Source organism: Hyaloscypha bicolor (assembly GCF_002865645.1).
Source record: "Hyaloscypha bicolor E unplaced genomic scaffold K444scaffold_118, whole genome shotgun sequence".
In the NCBI taxonomy this organism is placed as follows: domain Eukaryota; kingdom Fungi; phylum Ascomycota; class Leotiomycetes; order Helotiales; family Hyaloscyphaceae; genus Hyaloscypha; species Hyaloscypha bicolor.
Genome location: NW_020194620.1, coordinates 1,012,221 through 1,029,213, shown reverse-complemented (window position 1 = coordinate 1,029,213; position 16,993 = coordinate 1,012,221). Strand labels below are relative to the sequence as shown.

The following is a 16,993-nucleotide window of genomic DNA, read 5'->3' as shown; positions in this document are numbered from 1 at the left end:
AGTATATATCGTAGCCTAGGAAGGGTACTAGGAGGGAGTACTGCGACGATGCTAAGGGTCAATTTCTTATTTTGGGCCATCCACTAAAAATGCTGTGCCCTGAAATTTGAAGCTGGAGAATTCTTCAGGGCCTCATTATTGCGGTGCAGTTAAAACGCCCAGCGGGATCATGCCAGATTCCATCCTTCCTGGGAAAGAACCAAGGTCACGTGCACCCTTCGCTTAACTCAGGGGCTGGAAGGTTACCTTGACCCTTGCCTCGGGAAAAAGTAAAACGCCACCCCCAAAAGTGTAGATTGGGAGTATCGATTAGGGGCCAGACAGACCTGCTAACTCAAAGTAAAGGCACTCGGACAGGAACGCCGGGAATCTAGTTTTCACTTTAAATTTCATTTACTTTATTAAATTGTTACGTCATACGACGTAACTAACCGACACAACTACCCTGTAACTAGTTCTCGCCCAGAAGGGCTCTCAATCAATCAACCTCTACGCACATCAACGTTTTACCATGACAAATGGTAGCAATCATCTTGTTATCCATTTGATAACTCAACTAGGGGCCCTCGGCAGACTCGAGACCGTTTTCCGCCATCCAAACCCATCCGATCGATAGAAAGCGTAGTTACACCCTTAAATTTATTGATAATCCCCTGATTAACACCCCCAGGAGTGTCGTTTTACTTTTCCCCTTGCCTCCACGCTTTTGACTCTTCCAACATTCAACCAATCTCCCCACAATAGATGTCCCACCCCTACCGCTAAATCCAATCCCCAAAGAGGATGAAGTCCTCCATGTTTGCACTGAAAGATACCATGACGGCCCCTTTCCCAGCTACGAAGGGGTAGAAGTACCCGACGCGGCATGCACGACCAGAAATGGTGACAAACTCCTATCCACCGGGCACTGACTTCAGCCCCGCGAAAAAGCCAATCCCAACACCCATAAAAAGCCGGAGCCATTCTGCCAAACGTCGCTCTACTTTGGTCTCCTGTGTGAGTTTGCAGAGGTGATTAGCGATTCGGCTGGTGCCTCTCCTAGCGAGCTACCCCTGATGACTATCTCGACTTTGTTTACAACAATTGGGCCAGCACCACTGATGATTCTCGGAGTCTGGTTGTTAGCGTTGCTACAGTTTCTCTGGAGTTGGAGCTCTGGAAGTGGACACCTCACACAGAGACACAGATGCTGCGCTGTAACCACATGTTTCAACGCCTCCATCTCACAAATCTACGTTCGTACGTTCGAAATTTACACCTCCCGAATTCAGTAGGCTACCCTCGAGGATCTCCAGTGGATGCTCAATTAGGCTCCTCTAACTTTCGACCCGAGTCAAGTACTCAGTCGCAGCCTTAGCCGAGTATTTTCAACTTCATGCTCGAAACTAAAACCACTTCTAATGGCTGGACTGATCTAGTAACCTTCTATAGTCCTTTGCGTCAAAATATGCCACGCCGGAAGTTGAACAACAAATGAGAGACCATGGCTGGTGTCCAAGTTCCATCGAGGGTGTAAGTAATAGGCTCAACGGGCTACAGACACTTCACATGTTGAGCAAGATTGATAAGTCGGTTCCAATTGCGCGCTCATTTGCGAGCGACTTGCTTGAGATAATCAAGGGCAACGAGTTACCTTCCGGGGAATCCTCGCTGAAGTGAAGAGATCCGAAGATGATGAAGACAAAGCCATTGGGGTGGACTGAATCATGAATGTCCTGGTGTTGACACTTTACGTCCCCGAAAATATGTTGCAGGAAACATATGGGGTTGTTGCAGGGCGAGTTCGACAGGACGAGCTCACTGCCGAACGGCCCAGAATATAGGACAAAATATTGGAAAATGATCGATATATTGGAGATTGACAGTCTGCAGAATGACTAGATACAAGAGAGTGAAGTGTAGAAACAGAGGAAAAGTGTCCAAAGTAAGAGATTTATTCCCATTACCCTTCGGCAATACCGGTGATGCCGAGCCCGCTTTCTCCGATACATTATTAACTAGCTAATAAATCAAAGGTAATCAAAATGACGATATACTAGTAAGCTTGGTAAGCCCGGCGAGTGACGCATGACAAATGAGAGTGGAGAACCCTAAATTAGTGGTTGAACCTGGTGCTGGAAGGACTGGTAAGCTAGCTATGGTAGCGTACCAATTTCAACACAAAACAAGTGCGGAGTACAAAAGGTGTTTGGGCTGGCTGGAAGCTAAGATGCAGAAGGTGATGGAGGAGACTATGAAAGAGACACCGACGTTGAAGGAGTGCTTGCCGAGGTTTTATGGCGCGAATTATGCTGTTGATAGACTCTGGGTTAGGGTTGCGAATTAGTAGGAGATGAACAACAAGGCGGTGAAATTAGGAGGTGAGCAGGTGTGGTGTGTTAGTTAGGATACTAGAATGAGGACAATAGAGATCTCCCCGCACCCATCGTTTGCGTAATCCAAATCATCCCTTGCCTCTCGTAATCGTGAATAGCTGCAGCTCGAGGTTGGATGGAATGTCACGCGGAAGATTAGGGGGGTCCTTTGCCTCAGATCTCAGGCAAGAGTTCACTCAGCCGAGGCAAATCGTGGAGTCGCGATTTCGCATCGGATGAAAACTGGCGACGTGGTGTATCGTGTCAATTTTCTCAGTCTGCCCAGTTTCTCTGAACCATGACTTTCCTGCTCTTATGAGGGTTCATCTGACTTCCCCCCTGATCACTGGCTCCGGACTGCCGGGACTAGCGGACAGAATCCGAGATGGCAGCAACAACACATGAGGAAGCTATGAAAGCTGTGGAGGCCATATTTGAACGGTATGTTGAAGCTGTTTGAATATTTCGTGTTTTTTTGTTCTTCTGGCAGTCTGCTGTCATCTAGCTCTTCTCAATTGATCCAAACCCGCGAGCCTTCGGAGTTCAGGAGGCCCCTGTCCAAATGACTTCCTCGATCATAATATTCAATGCTCTGAGCTTCATCTGTCTTCTTCTTTCTTGTTTCCCCGGAGTCGATCTTATGCCCTTTCTATACTCTCATTCTTCGCCTCAATCGCAAAATCCTCACGTCTCCAACAACCCCACCTCGCCCCAGAATTCTTCAACAACCCGTGCTCACTATCACCTCGCAGCTACCTCCTCATCTCCACCTCCACAAAGTTCGCCGGATTCGACAAACACATCATGGAAACCGTGGAACTAATTGACGCCTCCCCAAAGGGTACCGTAACCTTCGAATTCCTGATTGACGAGCGGTACACGAATATCAACGGCGTTATGCATGGAGGTGCGGCTGGCGTGATATTTGACATGTGTACCACGACCGCGCTGGGGCCGCTTGCTAGACCTGGGTTTTGGGAGTATGCACCACCAATAAATTGGTGTTTGGATTCTGATTGGAGCTGATGAGGCGGTAGTTTTCTTGGCGGCGTAACAAGAACGTTAAACATAAGCTACTTGAAAGCTATTCCTATCGGTACTTCCTCCCTCCTCCCTCCCCTCATCCCCCTCCTACACCTCTCCCTTTCTCATTCCTCCAAAACCTGACTCTCAATTGAAGGAACGAAAGTGAGGATCCACAGCGAAGTCTGCCAAGTAGGCCGAACAATGGCCATGATCCGCGGCACGATGATGAGTCAAGACGGGCAAACTATCTTCTGTACGTGTGAGCATCATAAAGTTAGTGTGCCCACACGGGAGGCGCATTTGCAACATAGGGTGGCTTGGGATGATTTGTGGGATAAAGATGAGAATGTGGAGGGGCAGGCGAAGTTATAATATCAGGGTTACAAATAAAACTTGAGAGTTGGGTTAAGAATTGTTTATTTGTGGTTCCTCTGCTTCCCTGGTGTGGGTCTGTTATGTGAAGATCGTTATTAGATCCAATTGAGATCTGAGATAAGGGAAGGGTTGATATTTACTCTCCTTTTACATTTTATTACACATCGCTCTCGATGTCCGGCATCGGCTTGGAACATTGAGATTGTCAAGCCGAAATGCCTCTGAAATTCCCTCCAGCTTTTAACATTCTTCTTTGTTGCAGATCGCACCCAAAGTCCGAAGTCGGCCCCGGTTAACATATCGGATAAAACCTTCATCCGACCTCTTTCCTTTTGGTGGATCGTTTTGTCATGCTCTCTGACTGGCTTTGTCGCATATCATAATCACGTCTGGACCCCGCTCTCATCTCTTCTACTTCTTATCCGAAGTCTTGATGTTGAAATTAACCCACCTAAACACGTTTACGTCTTTGGATCTTTTATCCGCAAACTCCATCTCCGTCAAATAGACTTCAACAGTTTCTGCAATGAGGAATAAAGCATCACAAAGCTCCACTCAAAAGCCCCTCCTCACAGAAGGCAGGTCGCCCTCTCGTGCTGTTAAGATATTGCAACAAGATATTGTGTTGTTCCAGAAGTTTTGCAACATTGAGCGAGATGTGCAACAAAGATTATGAGGGGTTGAGTTATACATGAGTGAATTTCTACAGAGTTGGAAAAACGTCAAACACAACTCAGACATGATTTACGGGGCAACGAAACTTCATGAAAGCTATCTAAGTCCTTTGAACCCATTGCTGGCCAGTGAGTAAAGGAAAGCTAAGTGAAAGGACCCCATTCCCCCCCCATTTTTTCCCTCCTCTTCTTTTCTCTAGGTTTTTCTAGGTAAAATAATGGGCGAATTCAGCTTGCTATTGCATAAGGGGACCCAGTTCCTCCAAATCGTTTGCCCCCTTTTCAATGACTCTCAATCTCAAATATAATTCACATTCCCTACTCCCTAGCCCCTCCTGTCTTTATCTCTCATAACGTGTAACTAACTCCCATAACCCATAATAACACTCAAAACCCCTCATGCACAACCTCCCAAACCCACTCCCACAAGCTTCCCCCTTTAACCCAAGCCCCCAAAATCTCCCTATAAGCTCTCTCTCTTCCCTGCCGAGCCTCCTCATCCCCCTTCCCCATCCTGACATACTGGTTCCAAGTCGGCACCCTCCATCCCACTTTCCCTTCCCCAAATCCAGCTTCCCTCCTCGCCACCTTACACTTCTCACAATGCACTTTTCCCGAATAAACATCCCCATCAAATACAATGACCAACTCCTCCAATAACAAGAATTTAAATACCGCTGAACTGCGAAAATAGTACTTCAGCTCCTGGAGCCGAGAATCCCGGACTGCGAGACGTTTGATCCTGAGCACGTCACTAAGCGATACGTCGTTAATGAAGTGATAGGGTGAGACTTCAGCGTTGAAATATAAGATATCGATTGCAGGGTTGAAGTAGAGTTTTGTGTTCTCGGAAGTGAAGACGCACTCAAGCTTTCCTTGAAGTTGGAGGGAGAGAGCAGCAGATCAGACTTCGTGATTTATCGATAATAGAGCAGGTGGTCCGGAAGAGTTGCTGAAGCGGGGGAGGAAGCGGTTATGCGGGTTTTGGCATTGGATGATTGTTATAGTGCAGGGAGTGATGAGGAAGGTTGTCCAGATTTGGAGGCGGAGTTCGGTGGGAAGGAGGGGAAAAAGATGGAATTTTGCTGGTGCTGGAGTAGGAGAGACCGTGGTTAGTTGTTGGCGCTGGACGAGCGCAGGTGGGCGTTGAACTGGTTTCAGGGAGACGCGGGCGAGGGTTAAGCGGCGGTTGGAGTTCATGCTGAGAAAGTTGGAAGCGTTGTAAAGTGTCCAGTTTTGAGGCTGTACAATCGGGGCTCATGCAAAGCAGAGACGTCACGTTCGAAGGTTGAAGTTGTGTTCTAGGTTACTCATGGAATGGCTATGCTGAACTGCTATATGGGCGGTGAGAATCGGGGTGCCTAGCCGCACGTGACTGACTTTGTCAATAGCTGCTAAATGTGAGACAATGCTGATGTTGGCGAAATAGGCAGCTAACTCACATATTTAGCAGAGATATACTGGATCCCACTTCGTGACACATTTTTCGACATCCCCCAGGGCCGCCAAATAAGGAGCCCCATCTGCAATCGATTGAATAATAATAATTGCACACATCAGTATCACTTGGTGAATTCGATCTTGATTGTGAAAGTGTGACACTCGCAAAACCGGATACTCACCCTCACCCTCAAACCACTTGTAGAATTCTTTAAGAGTGTCACCCACCCGCCAGGCAAAATCCATATTTGACATTGCAGCAACGCAAATCTCTTGACTGGTCGGTACTCGATCTGCAGGTAATGGGTGGATATGGCCAACACAATGGCCAGCGGCCTCAGACCAGATTGCAGTAGGAACGCTGAGGACCTCGAAAGGGATGTAAATGTTGTCCACCTTGTCCGCCCAAAAATGGGGGTTATAGATCTTTTGACGCGAATTGACGCGAATTTCGGCCACTGCTTGAAATGACCTCTGTCGAGGCCGTCGGAGCTCGGCAGCCCGATTTCTCAATTTCGAATCTACCATTAGCTCAAATCGCTTCATGAGACGAGCGTCCTTGCGCGCAGGCGGATCATCGGTCCATTCCTGTGGAATGGCTTTGACTTTGGCATCATCGAGAAGTTGGGAAATAAATGTTGTCCATTCGGAGAACGTATCTTCCGACGCCATTCCAATGGAAACTTCACGAGAAAAGAAGAGGGTTTCTAGCCGAATTCGATACCCAAAGGGTCGGCCATTGTAGTCATGATGGCCGTTCAATGAAGTACTTGCCAACATAGCATAAACGAACCAGTAAGGTAGCCCCACCACTGGGAGAGTGATACCACCCACGAGCTTCTTTTCGAGGAATCCTTTGCGACTGATTCGTACATTCTCGATGATCTCTTCTTCTACTTTCTCCGGTTTAGCTTCGTCCGTTTTATCCTTCGTCAACTCAGCGGTCTCGTTGGTTGCATCGGAATCTAACGGTCTCAATTTTTCGCTGCCATTGACCTCTTTGCTTTCTGCTGGTACTGTCGTCTTGGGGATTGCTGGTACTCGGATCCAATCGGGATCAAGATCCCTTTCTGTCCTCGGAGTTTTGCCTGGTTTGTTCTGAAATCGAAGTAGCAGTGTCCCCGGGTGTTCGCTCGTCGGCTTCGCAACAACAAGAATAGGCTTCTCCAAATTATCCTCTCCAATCTCCCTCATAAGACAGGTTCCAGGCCGAACATTCAAACCCTTCTGAGAAAGTTCCCAGAAGCTTTCGGGATTCGTTTGGAGTCCAAGATCGCCAAGATAACGTATCAAATCGGCGAAGTCTATTGACGCTTCAGGTAATTTGATCTGGTCTGAGAAATGAACCTGAATCATCTTCTCGTCTATCCTTCTTCGTTGCCAGTTGAAATTTTGCCAGGAAGCGCCATGTCGTGAGCCACCCGTATTCTTGTGACTCCAATACTCTGAATGGCCCCGTGAGGGTAATGCCAGTTGGTATGTTGGGATATTCACATCAACAATTCCGGCAAGTAGGCGAGAATTTACCGAGGCTTCAATGTCATAGGTTTTGAGGGTTCGGCGCAGGCGGAAGCTCATGATCATGGTTTTGAGGTAAGTGTAGAAGATGGGAGCCACGCCTGGAACCTATTTGTTAGCTTGGCAAACCTCAGAAGGAAGCATGAATTCGTCATTCTAACGTACCTATAATAGCCAAAGGGACGCCCACGTAGGTGATGATATCCGTTGCCGACACCATGGTGCGCCAGCCCAGCAAGCTCCAGCTGTATCGCGACTTGCGAAGGACACCTCAACACGACGATAATAGTTGTTCAGTTCTTACAACGAACAAAGCAAGATTACAAAAACAAAGGAAGCCTACAAGGCAGCGGCATATATGAAGGAATGCGGTTTGATGCTGCGGTTTGATTCAGCCCATCTTCGCTTGAAACTGTGGCTGAGCTTTGTGGCAGATTTGCAGGCAAATAGATGGGAGTGCAACACTGATTGGTGCTAGAATGCCGGCCACAGGAGTGGCACTGGAAGACCGTCACCTTAGATAAAGCTCCAGTAGAAACTAGCCCGTAATTGTGAGATGACAGTTTGTTTGAAGGAGGCGAGGAATGTGTGGAGGAAAGGGAGCTGCGCATTGGTCTGCCGAGACTGCCCTACTCTACAGGCACAAGCTTCCTTCCGATATGTAGGCCATAGCGAGCTAGTCGACAAAACTCGGAAGCGAGTTCTGATTTTCTGATTTTTTTTTGAATCGCTCTCAGGTAGGGTGGCGGGGTCGAAAAATTAAAGCTCTTTGAATAATAGTATAGAAGTGTAAATATAAAGAAATTAAAAGCTAGATATAGTTAGCTAATAAGCTAAGTAAAATTGTGCATAAGATATACTTCTATTCTACTTTACTTAAATAACACGTGATAATTTATTCACGTGACCTTTATTAAACTAATCTTTTTAAGAAAAAAAAGTTAATATATTTTAGGTCCTTAATTAATATAAATGATATCTTACTTAATGAAAACAGAAAGTGAGAAAAGAAAGAGAATATAATATATGAGACAGCTTGTATCGAAGACAATCGAGATCGCTCATATCCGTCATTTCAAATCGGATTGTCCTACTCCACCGCTGCTCCTTACCTGTCTTGAATCCTTCAAAGTCGCTTCGAAATCATACACTCCCACTTGTTTTTCTATCGGTCCATTTCCTCAAACGTATTTCAATCACACGCTCGATACCTTATATCTTGACTGGGAATCATGTTCTCATGACTATGAAAGCGAGATAAGGTTTTTACTTCGTAGTTTTGCATGCCCCGATGAATTCGCCAAAATTGAGCCTTTGGCTCTTCAAGATCAGATTCCCGGCGAGCTGCCCACAGCTACGAACTCATCCTATGCGACATCCTTGCAAAGTTCGGGAACGTACAGAAATTGACGATGGTCCATAAAGATTATAAGACCGAACGAGTCCGGGAAGGACTGTGTGAAGAAGGATTGTTAGCACCTTTCGCCTCTCTTGAACCTGTGGACGTGTGTAGACGTTCCTTCATGTTTGAGCGCCTGGAATATCACATCAATCACGAATCGGAGCCTGTGCCGAAGAAGGAAATTATTTGCAGGATGATTGCATTGAATCAGATTTTGACGAGGCGAGAGACTCTGAAATTAATTGAGGTGGTGAAATTTCCCAGGCCAGTCATTGAACACAAAGTTATGATGACGCCTCCGATGAGGGCCAAGTTTGAAGCTCTTCGGCAAGCATATGAGGATGTGGCCAGCTGCCGATGCTATGAGAGCGAGACTGTCTGATTGACGTTGTTTATTTCATCTTTGTACAATTGATGTCTTTTCAAATTTCTTGGCCAAGTCTCCTATGTCGAGTCTCTCGAGAGTTTGTGAATGCGTACAGTACAGGTGATTGTGAAGGTTCCTTGACCTTGATGGTGAAGACACAGCCTTGTCACATAATCTTCCGACACCCGTGCGCTTGCTAGTTTTGGTATGGCCTCTACACTAGCTAAGGACGCTGGGACTCTATCAATTAAATGGTTTACTTTGCCATGGTTAGGGATGCACGATTTATAATAATTACAATTATATAATAATCAAGTCGCCAATATTATAATGCATAAAATACTGCATAAAAGAGCGTACAAATCGTGCATAATTCGGCACGTGGAAAAGGGTAAATTAGTGGATTTGATTGTTGGGGAGGAGCACGAAACCGCGCTAGTCAAATGGAGGCTTCTGATTGGCTATGTCTCATATGCAAGATAATATCACCATAATCAAGTCGGAGTGATTATTTTACGATATTACGTATTCAAGTCCTAAATTATATAATTTTAGCATCCCTAGCCATGGTAGATGTCTCCTTTCAAGATATCTGCAAATCAGAAGTGTCGATTCTCTTAAAAAGCACAAATCATCCTCGCTAATGCAGTGATAATATTGGTGGCGTGAGGCTGAAATGGAAAGGGATGTCACTAGGCGCGAAGACTTACAACGCCACACAATCGAAAATGGACTGGTGGTAATTGAATCTGCCAATTGAAAGATGTGACGAGAGAAAAATGGCAGGTCGAGACCCATGAGGCTCCTAGCAAAAGCATGCTGTGGATTGGCTGGGGGGACAAACTGAACCTCGACCTCATTCTCAGCTTAGGTTCCTTCAATTCAACTCTCTTCTCTCTTTGATATACCTACTCTGTGCTCCGCAAGGAGAAGGGGCCCACGAAGCTCGAGGCCAGACGTCGAAGTTCACGCGCTGGATACAGCATCGACTTCGAAGCTCCAACCATGGCGCCCAGCAACGACAAGCTCAACAAGGCTATAGGGACCCGGAATTGCTGCGTAGCTGGACTCTGTGCAGCATGGCTCACAGGATTCGCAGCAGTTGGAGGAGGATTCTACTGCATTTATTTGGACAGTGCCGACACTGGCCGCAAATCCCACTTCATTATTCCCCACGCTGCTAAGGAAGTCTTTCCCCTCGGCATGAACATCCTCGTCACGTTCCTGAACGAAAGCATGGGGTATATTCACAGCACAACTCTCAGGTGGTCTCTCCAATACGACAACCGACTAACATTCAATTCAAACCTCCGTCTCCTGTCCTCCTCGGCGAGATTCAGATCGAACAAGTGGTATGCGAACATGGCCTTTCTGTTCTCCATTGTACTATCCTATGCCACAACCTCCTTGATCTTCCTCGGTTGGAACCCTGCTCTCAGCGAGACCTTCGAAACGATTTCAGATTCGATACCCCCGGGTCAAATACGAGTGTCTGGAGTCGCTTTGATATTCTTCGGCATTGGTCTGCTTGGCCAGGCTGGGCTCGCGAGTTGGGCTCTTAATACAACGCAAGTCCCTACCTGGTCATCGAATCCGCTGGATACTGTACTTGCTTGCACAGACGAGACGAATCCGAATCAGCTTATTAGGAGGGTAGATAGGTGTATGAAATCTGTTCATCAGATCAAGGAAGATTCACACCCATGCAAGCCAAAGCCAAAGCAAGGGCCAGCATGCACAGCTCACCCTGAAGTGAAGTGGGTGCTCACACTGTTATGGCTTCTTGTACCACTTGGTGGGCTCTGGGGAGGAACAGTCTACACAATGATATTACGAGGAAACGATCATGGAGTGTTGGGAAATAGCTGGACTTTCATTCCTACATTTACTGGTACAATATCCAATGACTGCTCTGGGGCAGCTCGTTGCACAGAGGGGACAAGTGTTCTTAATGTGGGTTGGACAGCAAAAAGCGGCATGATAGGAAACATTGGCTCCATATTCCTGATTGCATTCTTTCAATCGGTGGTCACGCTGGCTCTGCATTGTGCAGAACTCCTAGTCAACTTATCCCGCGATGAAGGTATTTTCCGTATGGCTATCACACCGAAAGGCACCGATCCCCGCTACAACTCCATCCTCGCTGCCTTCTCTAGCGGGCAAACCATCACTCTCTTCGTCTTCAAAGCGGCCGTGCACTGGCTCTTTGGTCTCAGCATCAACAACGATTTCATATTGGGAGTCAATATGTACCCACCCCAAATCTTCTACTTTACAGCTTTTGCCCTCATGGTCGCTATCTTCGCTACATATGTCAGCCTTCGCCGGCCCCTTGGACCGTTACCAGCGACGTTCGGACATCTGCAGACCATGGCGGATTTGATAGATGATTGGGAGGATCGGATGTTTTGGGGCCATAAGCAAGATGGGTACGCTGGTCTTCCGAATTCTGCTGGGACATCGGCTAGGAGGCTGGAGATGCCGAGGATGAATGCGTTCTACGGAGGCGTAAAGAACACAAGGCCCAGTTTGAGTGGAAGCTTTGTGAGTGGCATGAGTGAGGAGCATCTTGCGGCGAGTTATGATATGCAATATAATGGGGGGATGTATAGCAGCTATGGGTACGAGTACTGATGTGTAATTGTGGGTATATTGGGAATGGCGTTTCTGCATATAAATCACGGCGTTATGAAGAAAAGGAAATTGGAAGCTGGCTAGGAAGTAGCCATGCCCGAGCATGATACGTTCATGTTCTGCCACAGCAACTATTCGATTTTTCGAATGTTCACAAGAATTCAAGATAATGAATAGAAAGGTTTTGGTAAGGCTATAAATGAGGTGGACGAGAAAACAGAAATGTATATATTATAATGCTATACATTCGGTGGAAGAATAATAGGGGCGTCGGCTAGTCTCCTTGCTGGAGCGACTCCTGTACCCATGCTATCCGCGACAGGCGTCGCCAGACCTCCGTGAGACTTCGATCAAAGTTCTACAGCTTGACCCCCGTTTCGTCTCCGGGAGTGAGATTCGGGTGTTACGAGCCTGCGGACCAAAGTCTGTGTTTTTAGGGCATTTCGCTAAGAAACGAACCCGATAACTATTTTGGATGCTTTTCTTTTACATTCAAAATTAGTTATTAAGGCTTTCTAAATTCATTCTAGCTTCCTTTATCGTATGCTCTTGAATTATGCAAAGTTTCAATCTATAGCTGTTAAGAAATTGTGTAGTGAATGGGGCGACTTTAGTTTTGCAATACCTGAAAATATCGCTAAAATCACGGACTTTGGTCCGTAGGCTCGTTACGGGGCTAGCTCCCAATGACAGCGGCCACCTAACTAGAGCGGTAGAGAGCTGGTTCCACTCATGGAATGTTCCACAAAGCCGGCTATTCCGTTCTGAGTCTCTCATGGATTGACAAGGCCTTGAAATTTCAGCAACTCGCCGTTCTCGTCATATGATGGCGGCTCATCCGAGTCGCCTCTCGTGATACCGTTCCCAGTTGTCGTTCTCGACGCAGGAGTTTGCAAATTTTTGCAAGACGTCTAGCGCTGGAAGCGAAATATTGCTCGAGCCCATTGTGGACGAAATGAGTTTTAAATAGGTTCCGAATTTGCTAGGCAGCCCCCAACTTTGTCATTGTCAGTGATATGAAGAATACTCGAAGCATCACATCCCTTCACAGACCAGAGCTTGGGAGAACGAGGAGAACCTTGACTGTCTTGAAAATGAAGCACAGAATGAGAAGCAACGACAGTCTAGAGAGTTGATATCAAAAAGTACAACAGAACGCGAACTCGGGTAGGACTTTCATTTTGGGTCTAAGTCTACCGTTCGTCACTGGTGAGACCCTCGGTGCTCTAGTACCAGGCCTCATCGACGGTAGTCTTTAGCCATATTTGGCCAAGCCAACGTTTGGTACATAGGTCACCAATTTTCAGGTGAGACGCGTCGCATCGTCTAGTCCAACCGGCTACATAAAGTAGACTGGATCCTGTCAGCATCCTGTCGGCCCTTACACTCACTGAAACCAGGCCTCTGAGGCAATATTGTGGAGCTTCCTATCCTCGCCCTCACTTGCCTGTGCTCCCTCTCCGAGCAATTTCGTCCATTTTCTCATGTGATCTGTTCGGCGCGGCAGCTGGTAGTCCAACAATCGGCATACCCGTTGACATTCTCCTGATAGCATTCATATCTATCGGACTTCCTTCGTTCCTGTTTCTCAATATCCCACCACTAACGCCAGTAGCAACAGATGTTGGTATGTGTCTGCCAGTTCTTCTCTCTAAAGCTTGCCTGTAGGGATTGATCGTCTCTTGTGCATGTCTGTCGTAGGCTTCCATCTCTGAGGCAGCTCTGTCAACAACTTCCTGTAAATCTCTGCTGAGACCCTCCCACACCATCCTCGCTGTTCTGGGCTTTGGGTCCGCTTCAGTACCACCCATGAGAGCATCTCCGTCGGCTGGTGCGGGAGTGGCGATTCCGTTGCTGTGATGGGGCTTGAAATCTCCGGGCTTGACTTCGAAGTCTTCACTTTTCGCGTCTTTCTTTGCAGGTATCTTCGTCCTCTGAAACATAGCATCAACCTCGGATCTGGCTCGTTGCCTCTCTTTGGGATCTCCAGAATCATCCTCGTAGTCGCCCTCCAACTCATCTAGCTCCTTCCTTGCATTTGCCTTCGAAGCTTCCACTCGTTGCTTTACCATAAACATCATGTTGCCACGGACCATTGCCTGCTCCTCGGGGAGATGTTGAAGGATCTTTTGCAGCTTCTGCGTCCGATCGAGAACAGGTGCATCGCCGGGAGAGAATCCTGTGAAAGGAAGAAAGATAGACGGCGCAAGTGAAAAAGGAGCCTGTTCGTTCACGTCAGGACTTCCTTCCAGAAACCGTGTGATAGAGCTGGCGATGGCCGCGCGAGTAAATGTCACGTGTGAAATAAATGAATAGGGGGAGATGAATTAAACTCACCTCGACTGCAGGCAGTGGGGACGGTGGATCCATGTTGCTGTGCGGCCGAGCCGTGTGGGGGACCTTGCGACGCCCAAGAAACGCTGTAAACGGCGAAGAAGAAGCTCCAAATCAGCCGACACCCGTCAATTTGCCACCGGACGTTGATGGGACAGTTGTGGTTCCTCGGTACTTACTGTCTCTGGGTTGCGAAAGTTTCGACGAACTGGAGGTTGCGGTGGGGTTAGAGGCGGGAGAGTTCCGTTCGCTTTCATTTTCTCCACTGCTTGTCAACTCCCAATCACAGGCCTCGACCTCGACCAGCTCCCGACAACGCCAACTTCGTGGAAGTCTGGCCGCTTGCCCTCGTTTTCCTCACGCTCTCCTGGGAACGACGATCGAATGCCATGATTCCGAATCTAACCCTTTCTACCCTGTCAGAGTGGAGCATGATGATGAAGCCCGGAGCAAGGGAGCCTAGGCAGTGCCCGGCAGGAGAAGATCCGGCATCACGGTAAGAGACCTTGGTGCAACCACCCCGCATCTTAGCTTCTGAAGGGCTTTTTGGTTTGTGAGGAGAAGTTCATGGAGGGAGGAGAAGAAGGGTATATATAGGGGGGTGAAGTAGCCGTCAAGGTTGCAGTTCTGCTGATTCCAGATACCTTATCCATAACGCCACTTCACATACATAATACCATTTGCCCAAATCACTCAATATGCCTGAAGGAGGGTGCTTTTGCAACAAGGTGCGTGTGTTCTGCATGGCAATGGCGATGGAGTCCAATGACAGAGGAGATGAGCGAGGAAGTAAACAAGAATGCTAATTCTATTCTTCACTAGATTCGTCTCAACTTTACAGGAGAGGCAAACGGCAAAGTACTATGCCACTGCCTCGACTGCCGGAAGATCAGCGGTGCAACTTTCAGCAACAATCTTATCATCCCTGAAAACAATTTCAAGCTTGAGTCCGGTACATAGGCCACCCGTTTAAGCCTCTCCATAACCTCTAACCCGTGACTAGGCAAGCCGAAAGAGATTTCGAAGACTGCGGATTCCGGCAAGAGGATCACTTCTCACTTCTGTCCTGACTGCGGTACTACGCTTTACCGGACCGGCGAGTCCTTCCCAGGGGCTGTTATCATCAAGGCTGGCGTTCTTGATGATCCCAGCTTCCCAGACAACAATGTGCCAGCGGGAGAGCTGTTCATTGGCCACAGAGTCAAGTGGAACTCTGAAATAAATGGAGCTCAGCAACTTTCGGGCATGCCGTCGTGAGGCTGAGGATTGTATATAGTCGTGGTGGCAGGCATAACCTCATGAGTTCGTAGCCGGTATCTCCTTCCTCCTGCGTGACCTGGCCATGACCCATGCCTCCTTATGAATATGATATCTTAAGTCGTTTCGTTTCATCTGGCCGGTAGTATCCTCCTCACGTACTCCCTCCCAATCTTCAAACCTTCTCTTACAAGGTCTTCAACCCTCCGGTCCTTTCTCTTCCTCAGCCATATTAACACAATACCCAGCACAACCGCATCGACCAAAAAGTGCCTAACAATAGCCCATATCAGCCACCCAAGCCACTTTCCAAAAGATCTCCTCCTTTTCCCCTGATATTCCCTCCCGGTAGCAATCTTCTCCCTCAAGGCTGCGATTTCAGTAGTCATCTTCACCAACGCTTGTTCGACCGTCCGTCTCCACTTCTGAACTTGCTTCTCTCCTTTCTTCTTCCCATCATTAAACTCGGCACTATCGTCGTATTCGTCGTTATAACCCAATCTTCTGGATTCCGCTTCGGCCTCATCGTCCTGGCTCATCGGACTAAGTACCCGCATCGGCCCGTCGCCTCCTGATAACGGTTGCTGAAATGTCCTTGGTTGTGTTGTGTACGAAGGAACGCCTCCCCCTCGACGAGGTGAAGATCCGGAAGAGGAAGCACTGTTGTTCTTGATCTGGTCCCAGACGAATTCGAGTTCGTCGACCAAGGCTCTGGCATCGCTGCTCCTTGCATCAGTTCCATTCCCACCTGTAGGTCATGTGAAGAATGTTGGGCTTACGCAGTCGTACTTGCATACTTATGCATCGTCTCGATCAATGCCTCAATATACCTCCTCTTCGCTTCCGTCTTACTGAGCCCCCTCTGCGAATCCCACGCATCATACTTATCCCTATCCTTCTTTACATCCTCCTCCTCCGCCTCCCCCTCACCGATACTCAGCGGCCTCTCCATAACCCCATCGACATCCCCCTCCATAGCTTGCTTGTATAGCCCATAGAGCCGCAGACGATCGAAGGGCGGAGGTCTCGATGCGCCAGTCTTGGGGATTTTCTTCACGGTGTTGAGCGCGTGCACGAATACTCGATCTATATCCATACAGTCCAATCAGTATTTTTCCAACACAAGAACAGATTTCCACGCGCCAGGGAAGGAAAGGGAGGGAAAGGCGTGCTTACCCACTGAATCGGCCATCTTATCTGACAGATTTCTGTTCACGCTATCCTATTCAGGGCTGCTCGTGTTCCGAGTCCACCAAGCCTTCTCTCTCTATAATCGTAACATGTGTGCCAAAATCAAAAAGGAATGTACAACGTATCCAAAATAAAAGAATCTTGGTGAACAAATGTTTTTGTGTCGGGCAGAGGTCGAAATTACCCTATCATGCGCATCATTACTCGTTGCCGTCGCGTGTGAGATCGATGCCTCGGCCTTCAGAATTGCAGGGGTCGGTGGGTGGATCTCACAGCTCCGTTAGCAGAGGGGAACCCGCTGATTCTGGCGAGAGCCCCGGATTTAATTTCTACCGGGTGTTGAGGTTTGAAAAGGAGTTGTGTCAACTTGAATCTTTGCAACTGATGGAGACAAGTCACATTTGGAGGCGGACTTCTGTGG

The 16,993-nt window shown here is 47.8% G+C and overlaps 7 protein-coding genes across 7 annotated transcripts; 3 read left to right on the top strand and 4 right to left on the bottom strand.

Annotated features, from left to right (window-relative positions):
- The first annotated feature begins 2,616 nt into the window (after positions 1–2,616).
- Positions 2,617–3,965, top strand: K444DRAFT_616142 (Thioesterase/thiol ester dehydrase-isomerase). The gene is made up of 4 exons (XM_024880866.1): positions 2,617–2,795; positions 3,107–3,334; positions 3,392–3,450; positions 3,535–3,965. The coding sequence occupies exons 1-4, from the start codon at positions 2,740–2,742 to the stop codon at positions 3,750–3,752; spliced, it is 561 nt and encodes a 186-aa protein (XP_024733233.1). The 5' UTR covers positions 2,617–2,739; the 3' UTR covers positions 3,753–3,965.
- Positions 3,966–5,141: 1,176 nt separating this feature from the next.
- Positions 5,142–5,726, bottom strand: K444DRAFT_59814 (uncharacterized protein). The gene is made up of 2 exons (XM_024878522.1): positions 5,295–5,726; positions 5,142–5,183 (listed from the first exon to the last, which is right to left on the bottom strand). Exon 1 carries the CDS (start codon positions 5,627–5,629, stop codon positions 5,333–5,335), a length of 297 nt encoding a protein of 98 aa, XP_024733232.1. The 5' UTR covers positions 5,630–5,726; the 3' UTR covers positions 5,142–5,183; positions 5,295–5,332.
- A 15-nt stretch (positions 5,727–5,741) lies between these two features.
- On the bottom strand, positions 5,742–7,893 carry K444DRAFT_616140 (uncharacterized protein). The gene is made up of 2 exons (XM_024880865.1): positions 5,872–7,893; positions 5,742–5,804 (listed from the first exon to the last, which is right to left on the bottom strand). The coding sequence occupies exon 1, from the start codon at positions 7,451–7,453 to the stop codon at positions 5,876–5,878; it is 1,578 nt and encodes a 525-aa protein (XP_024733231.1). The 5' UTR covers positions 7,454–7,893; the 3' UTR covers positions 5,742–5,804; positions 5,872–5,875.
- A 1,928-nt stretch (positions 7,894–9,821) lies between these two features.
- On the top strand, positions 9,822–12,092 carry K444DRAFT_616139 (uncharacterized protein). The gene has a single exon (XM_024880864.1). It carries the CDS (start codon positions 10,162–10,164, stop codon positions 11,788–11,790), a length of 1,629 nt encoding a protein of 542 aa, XP_024733230.1. The 5' UTR covers positions 9,822–10,161; the 3' UTR covers positions 11,791–12,092.
- An 806-nt stretch (positions 12,093–12,898) lies between these two features.
- Positions 12,899–14,283, bottom strand: K444DRAFT_59746 (uncharacterized protein). Its single transcript, XM_024878484.1, has 2 exons — positions 14,128–14,283; positions 12,899–14,012 (listed from the first exon to the last, which is right to left on the bottom strand). The coding sequence occupies exons 1-2, from the start codon at positions 14,158–14,160 to the stop codon at positions 13,230–13,232; spliced, it is 816 nt and encodes a 271-aa protein (XP_024733229.1). The 5' UTR covers positions 14,161–14,283; the 3' UTR covers positions 12,899–13,229.
- Positions 14,284–14,705: 422 nt separating this feature from the next.
- Positions 14,706–15,447, top strand: K444DRAFT_59754 (uncharacterized protein). Its single transcript, XM_024878489.1, has 3 exons — positions 14,706–14,852; positions 14,947–15,076; positions 15,128–15,447. The coding sequence occupies exons 1-3, from the start codon at positions 14,823–14,825 to the stop codon at positions 15,379–15,381; spliced, it is 414 nt and encodes a 137-aa protein (XP_024733228.1). The 5' UTR covers positions 14,706–14,822; the 3' UTR covers positions 15,382–15,447.
- Positions 15,305–16,686, bottom strand: K444DRAFT_59743 (acyl-CoA binding protein). Its single transcript, XM_024878483.1, has 3 exons — positions 16,558–16,686; positions 16,161–16,467; positions 15,305–16,101 (listed from the first exon to the last, which is right to left on the bottom strand). Exons 1-3 carry the CDS (start codon positions 16,571–16,573, stop codon positions 15,513–15,515), a joined length of 912 nt encoding a protein of 303 aa, XP_024733227.1. The 5' UTR covers positions 16,574–16,686; the 3' UTR covers positions 15,305–15,512.
- Between the last annotated feature and the right edge of the window lie 307 nt (positions 16,687–16,993).

What these genes read in the sequence shown, in the direction of transcription:
- K444DRAFT_59814 (XM_024878522.1), bottom strand. Translation starts at nt 5,629, where the DNA reads ATGAACTCCAACCGCCGCTTAACCCTCGCCCGCGTCTCCCTGAAACCA.
- K444DRAFT_616142 (XM_024880866.1), top strand. Translation starts at nt 2,740, where the DNA reads ATGGCAGCAACAACACATGAGGAAGCTATGAAAGCTGTGGAGGCCATA. An exon ending in GTGGAGGCCATATTTGAACG is followed by an intron (nt 2,796 to 3,106) that starts GTATGTTGAAGC and finishes ATCACCTCGCAG; the next exon opens with CTACCTCCTCATCTCCACCT. An exon ending in CTTGAAAGCTATTCCTATCG is followed by an intron (nt 3,451 to 3,534) that starts GTACTTCCTCCC and finishes TCTCAATTGAAG; the next exon opens with GAACGAAAGTGAGGATCCAC.
- K444DRAFT_59746 (XM_024878484.1), bottom strand. Translation starts at nt 14,160, where the DNA reads ATGGATCCACCGTCCCCACTGCCTGCAGTCGAG. An exon ending in CCCCACTGCCTGCAGTCGAG is followed by an intron (nt 14,013 to 14,127) that starts GTGAGTTTAATT and finishes GTGAACGAACAG; the next exon opens with GCTCCTTTTTCACTTGCGCC.
- K444DRAFT_59743 (XM_024878483.1), bottom strand. An exon ending in AAGTATGCAAGTACGACTGC is followed by an intron (nt 16,102 to 16,160) that starts GTAAGCCCAACA and finishes TGCAAGGAGCAG; the next exon opens with CGATGCCAGAGCCTTGGTCG.
- K444DRAFT_59754 (XM_024878489.1), top strand. Translation starts at nt 14,823, where the DNA reads ATGCCTGAAGGAGGGTGCTTTTGCAACAAG. An exon ending in GAGGGTGCTTTTGCAACAAG is followed by an intron (nt 14,853 to 14,946) that starts GTGCGTGTGTTC and finishes ATTCTTCACTAG; the next exon opens with ATTCGTCTCAACTTTACAGG. An exon ending in CAATTTCAAGCTTGAGTCCG is followed by an intron (nt 15,077 to 15,127) that starts GTACATAGGCCA and finishes ACCCGTGACTAG; the next exon opens with GCAAGCCGAAAGAGATTTCG.
- K444DRAFT_616140 (XM_024880865.1), bottom strand. Translation starts at nt 7,453, where the DNA reads ATGATCATGAGCTTCCGCCTGCGCCGAACCCTCAAAACCTATGACATT.
- K444DRAFT_616139 (XM_024880864.1), top strand. Translation starts at nt 10,162, where the DNA reads ATGGCGCCCAGCAACGACAAGCTCAACAAGGCTATAGGGACCCGGAAT.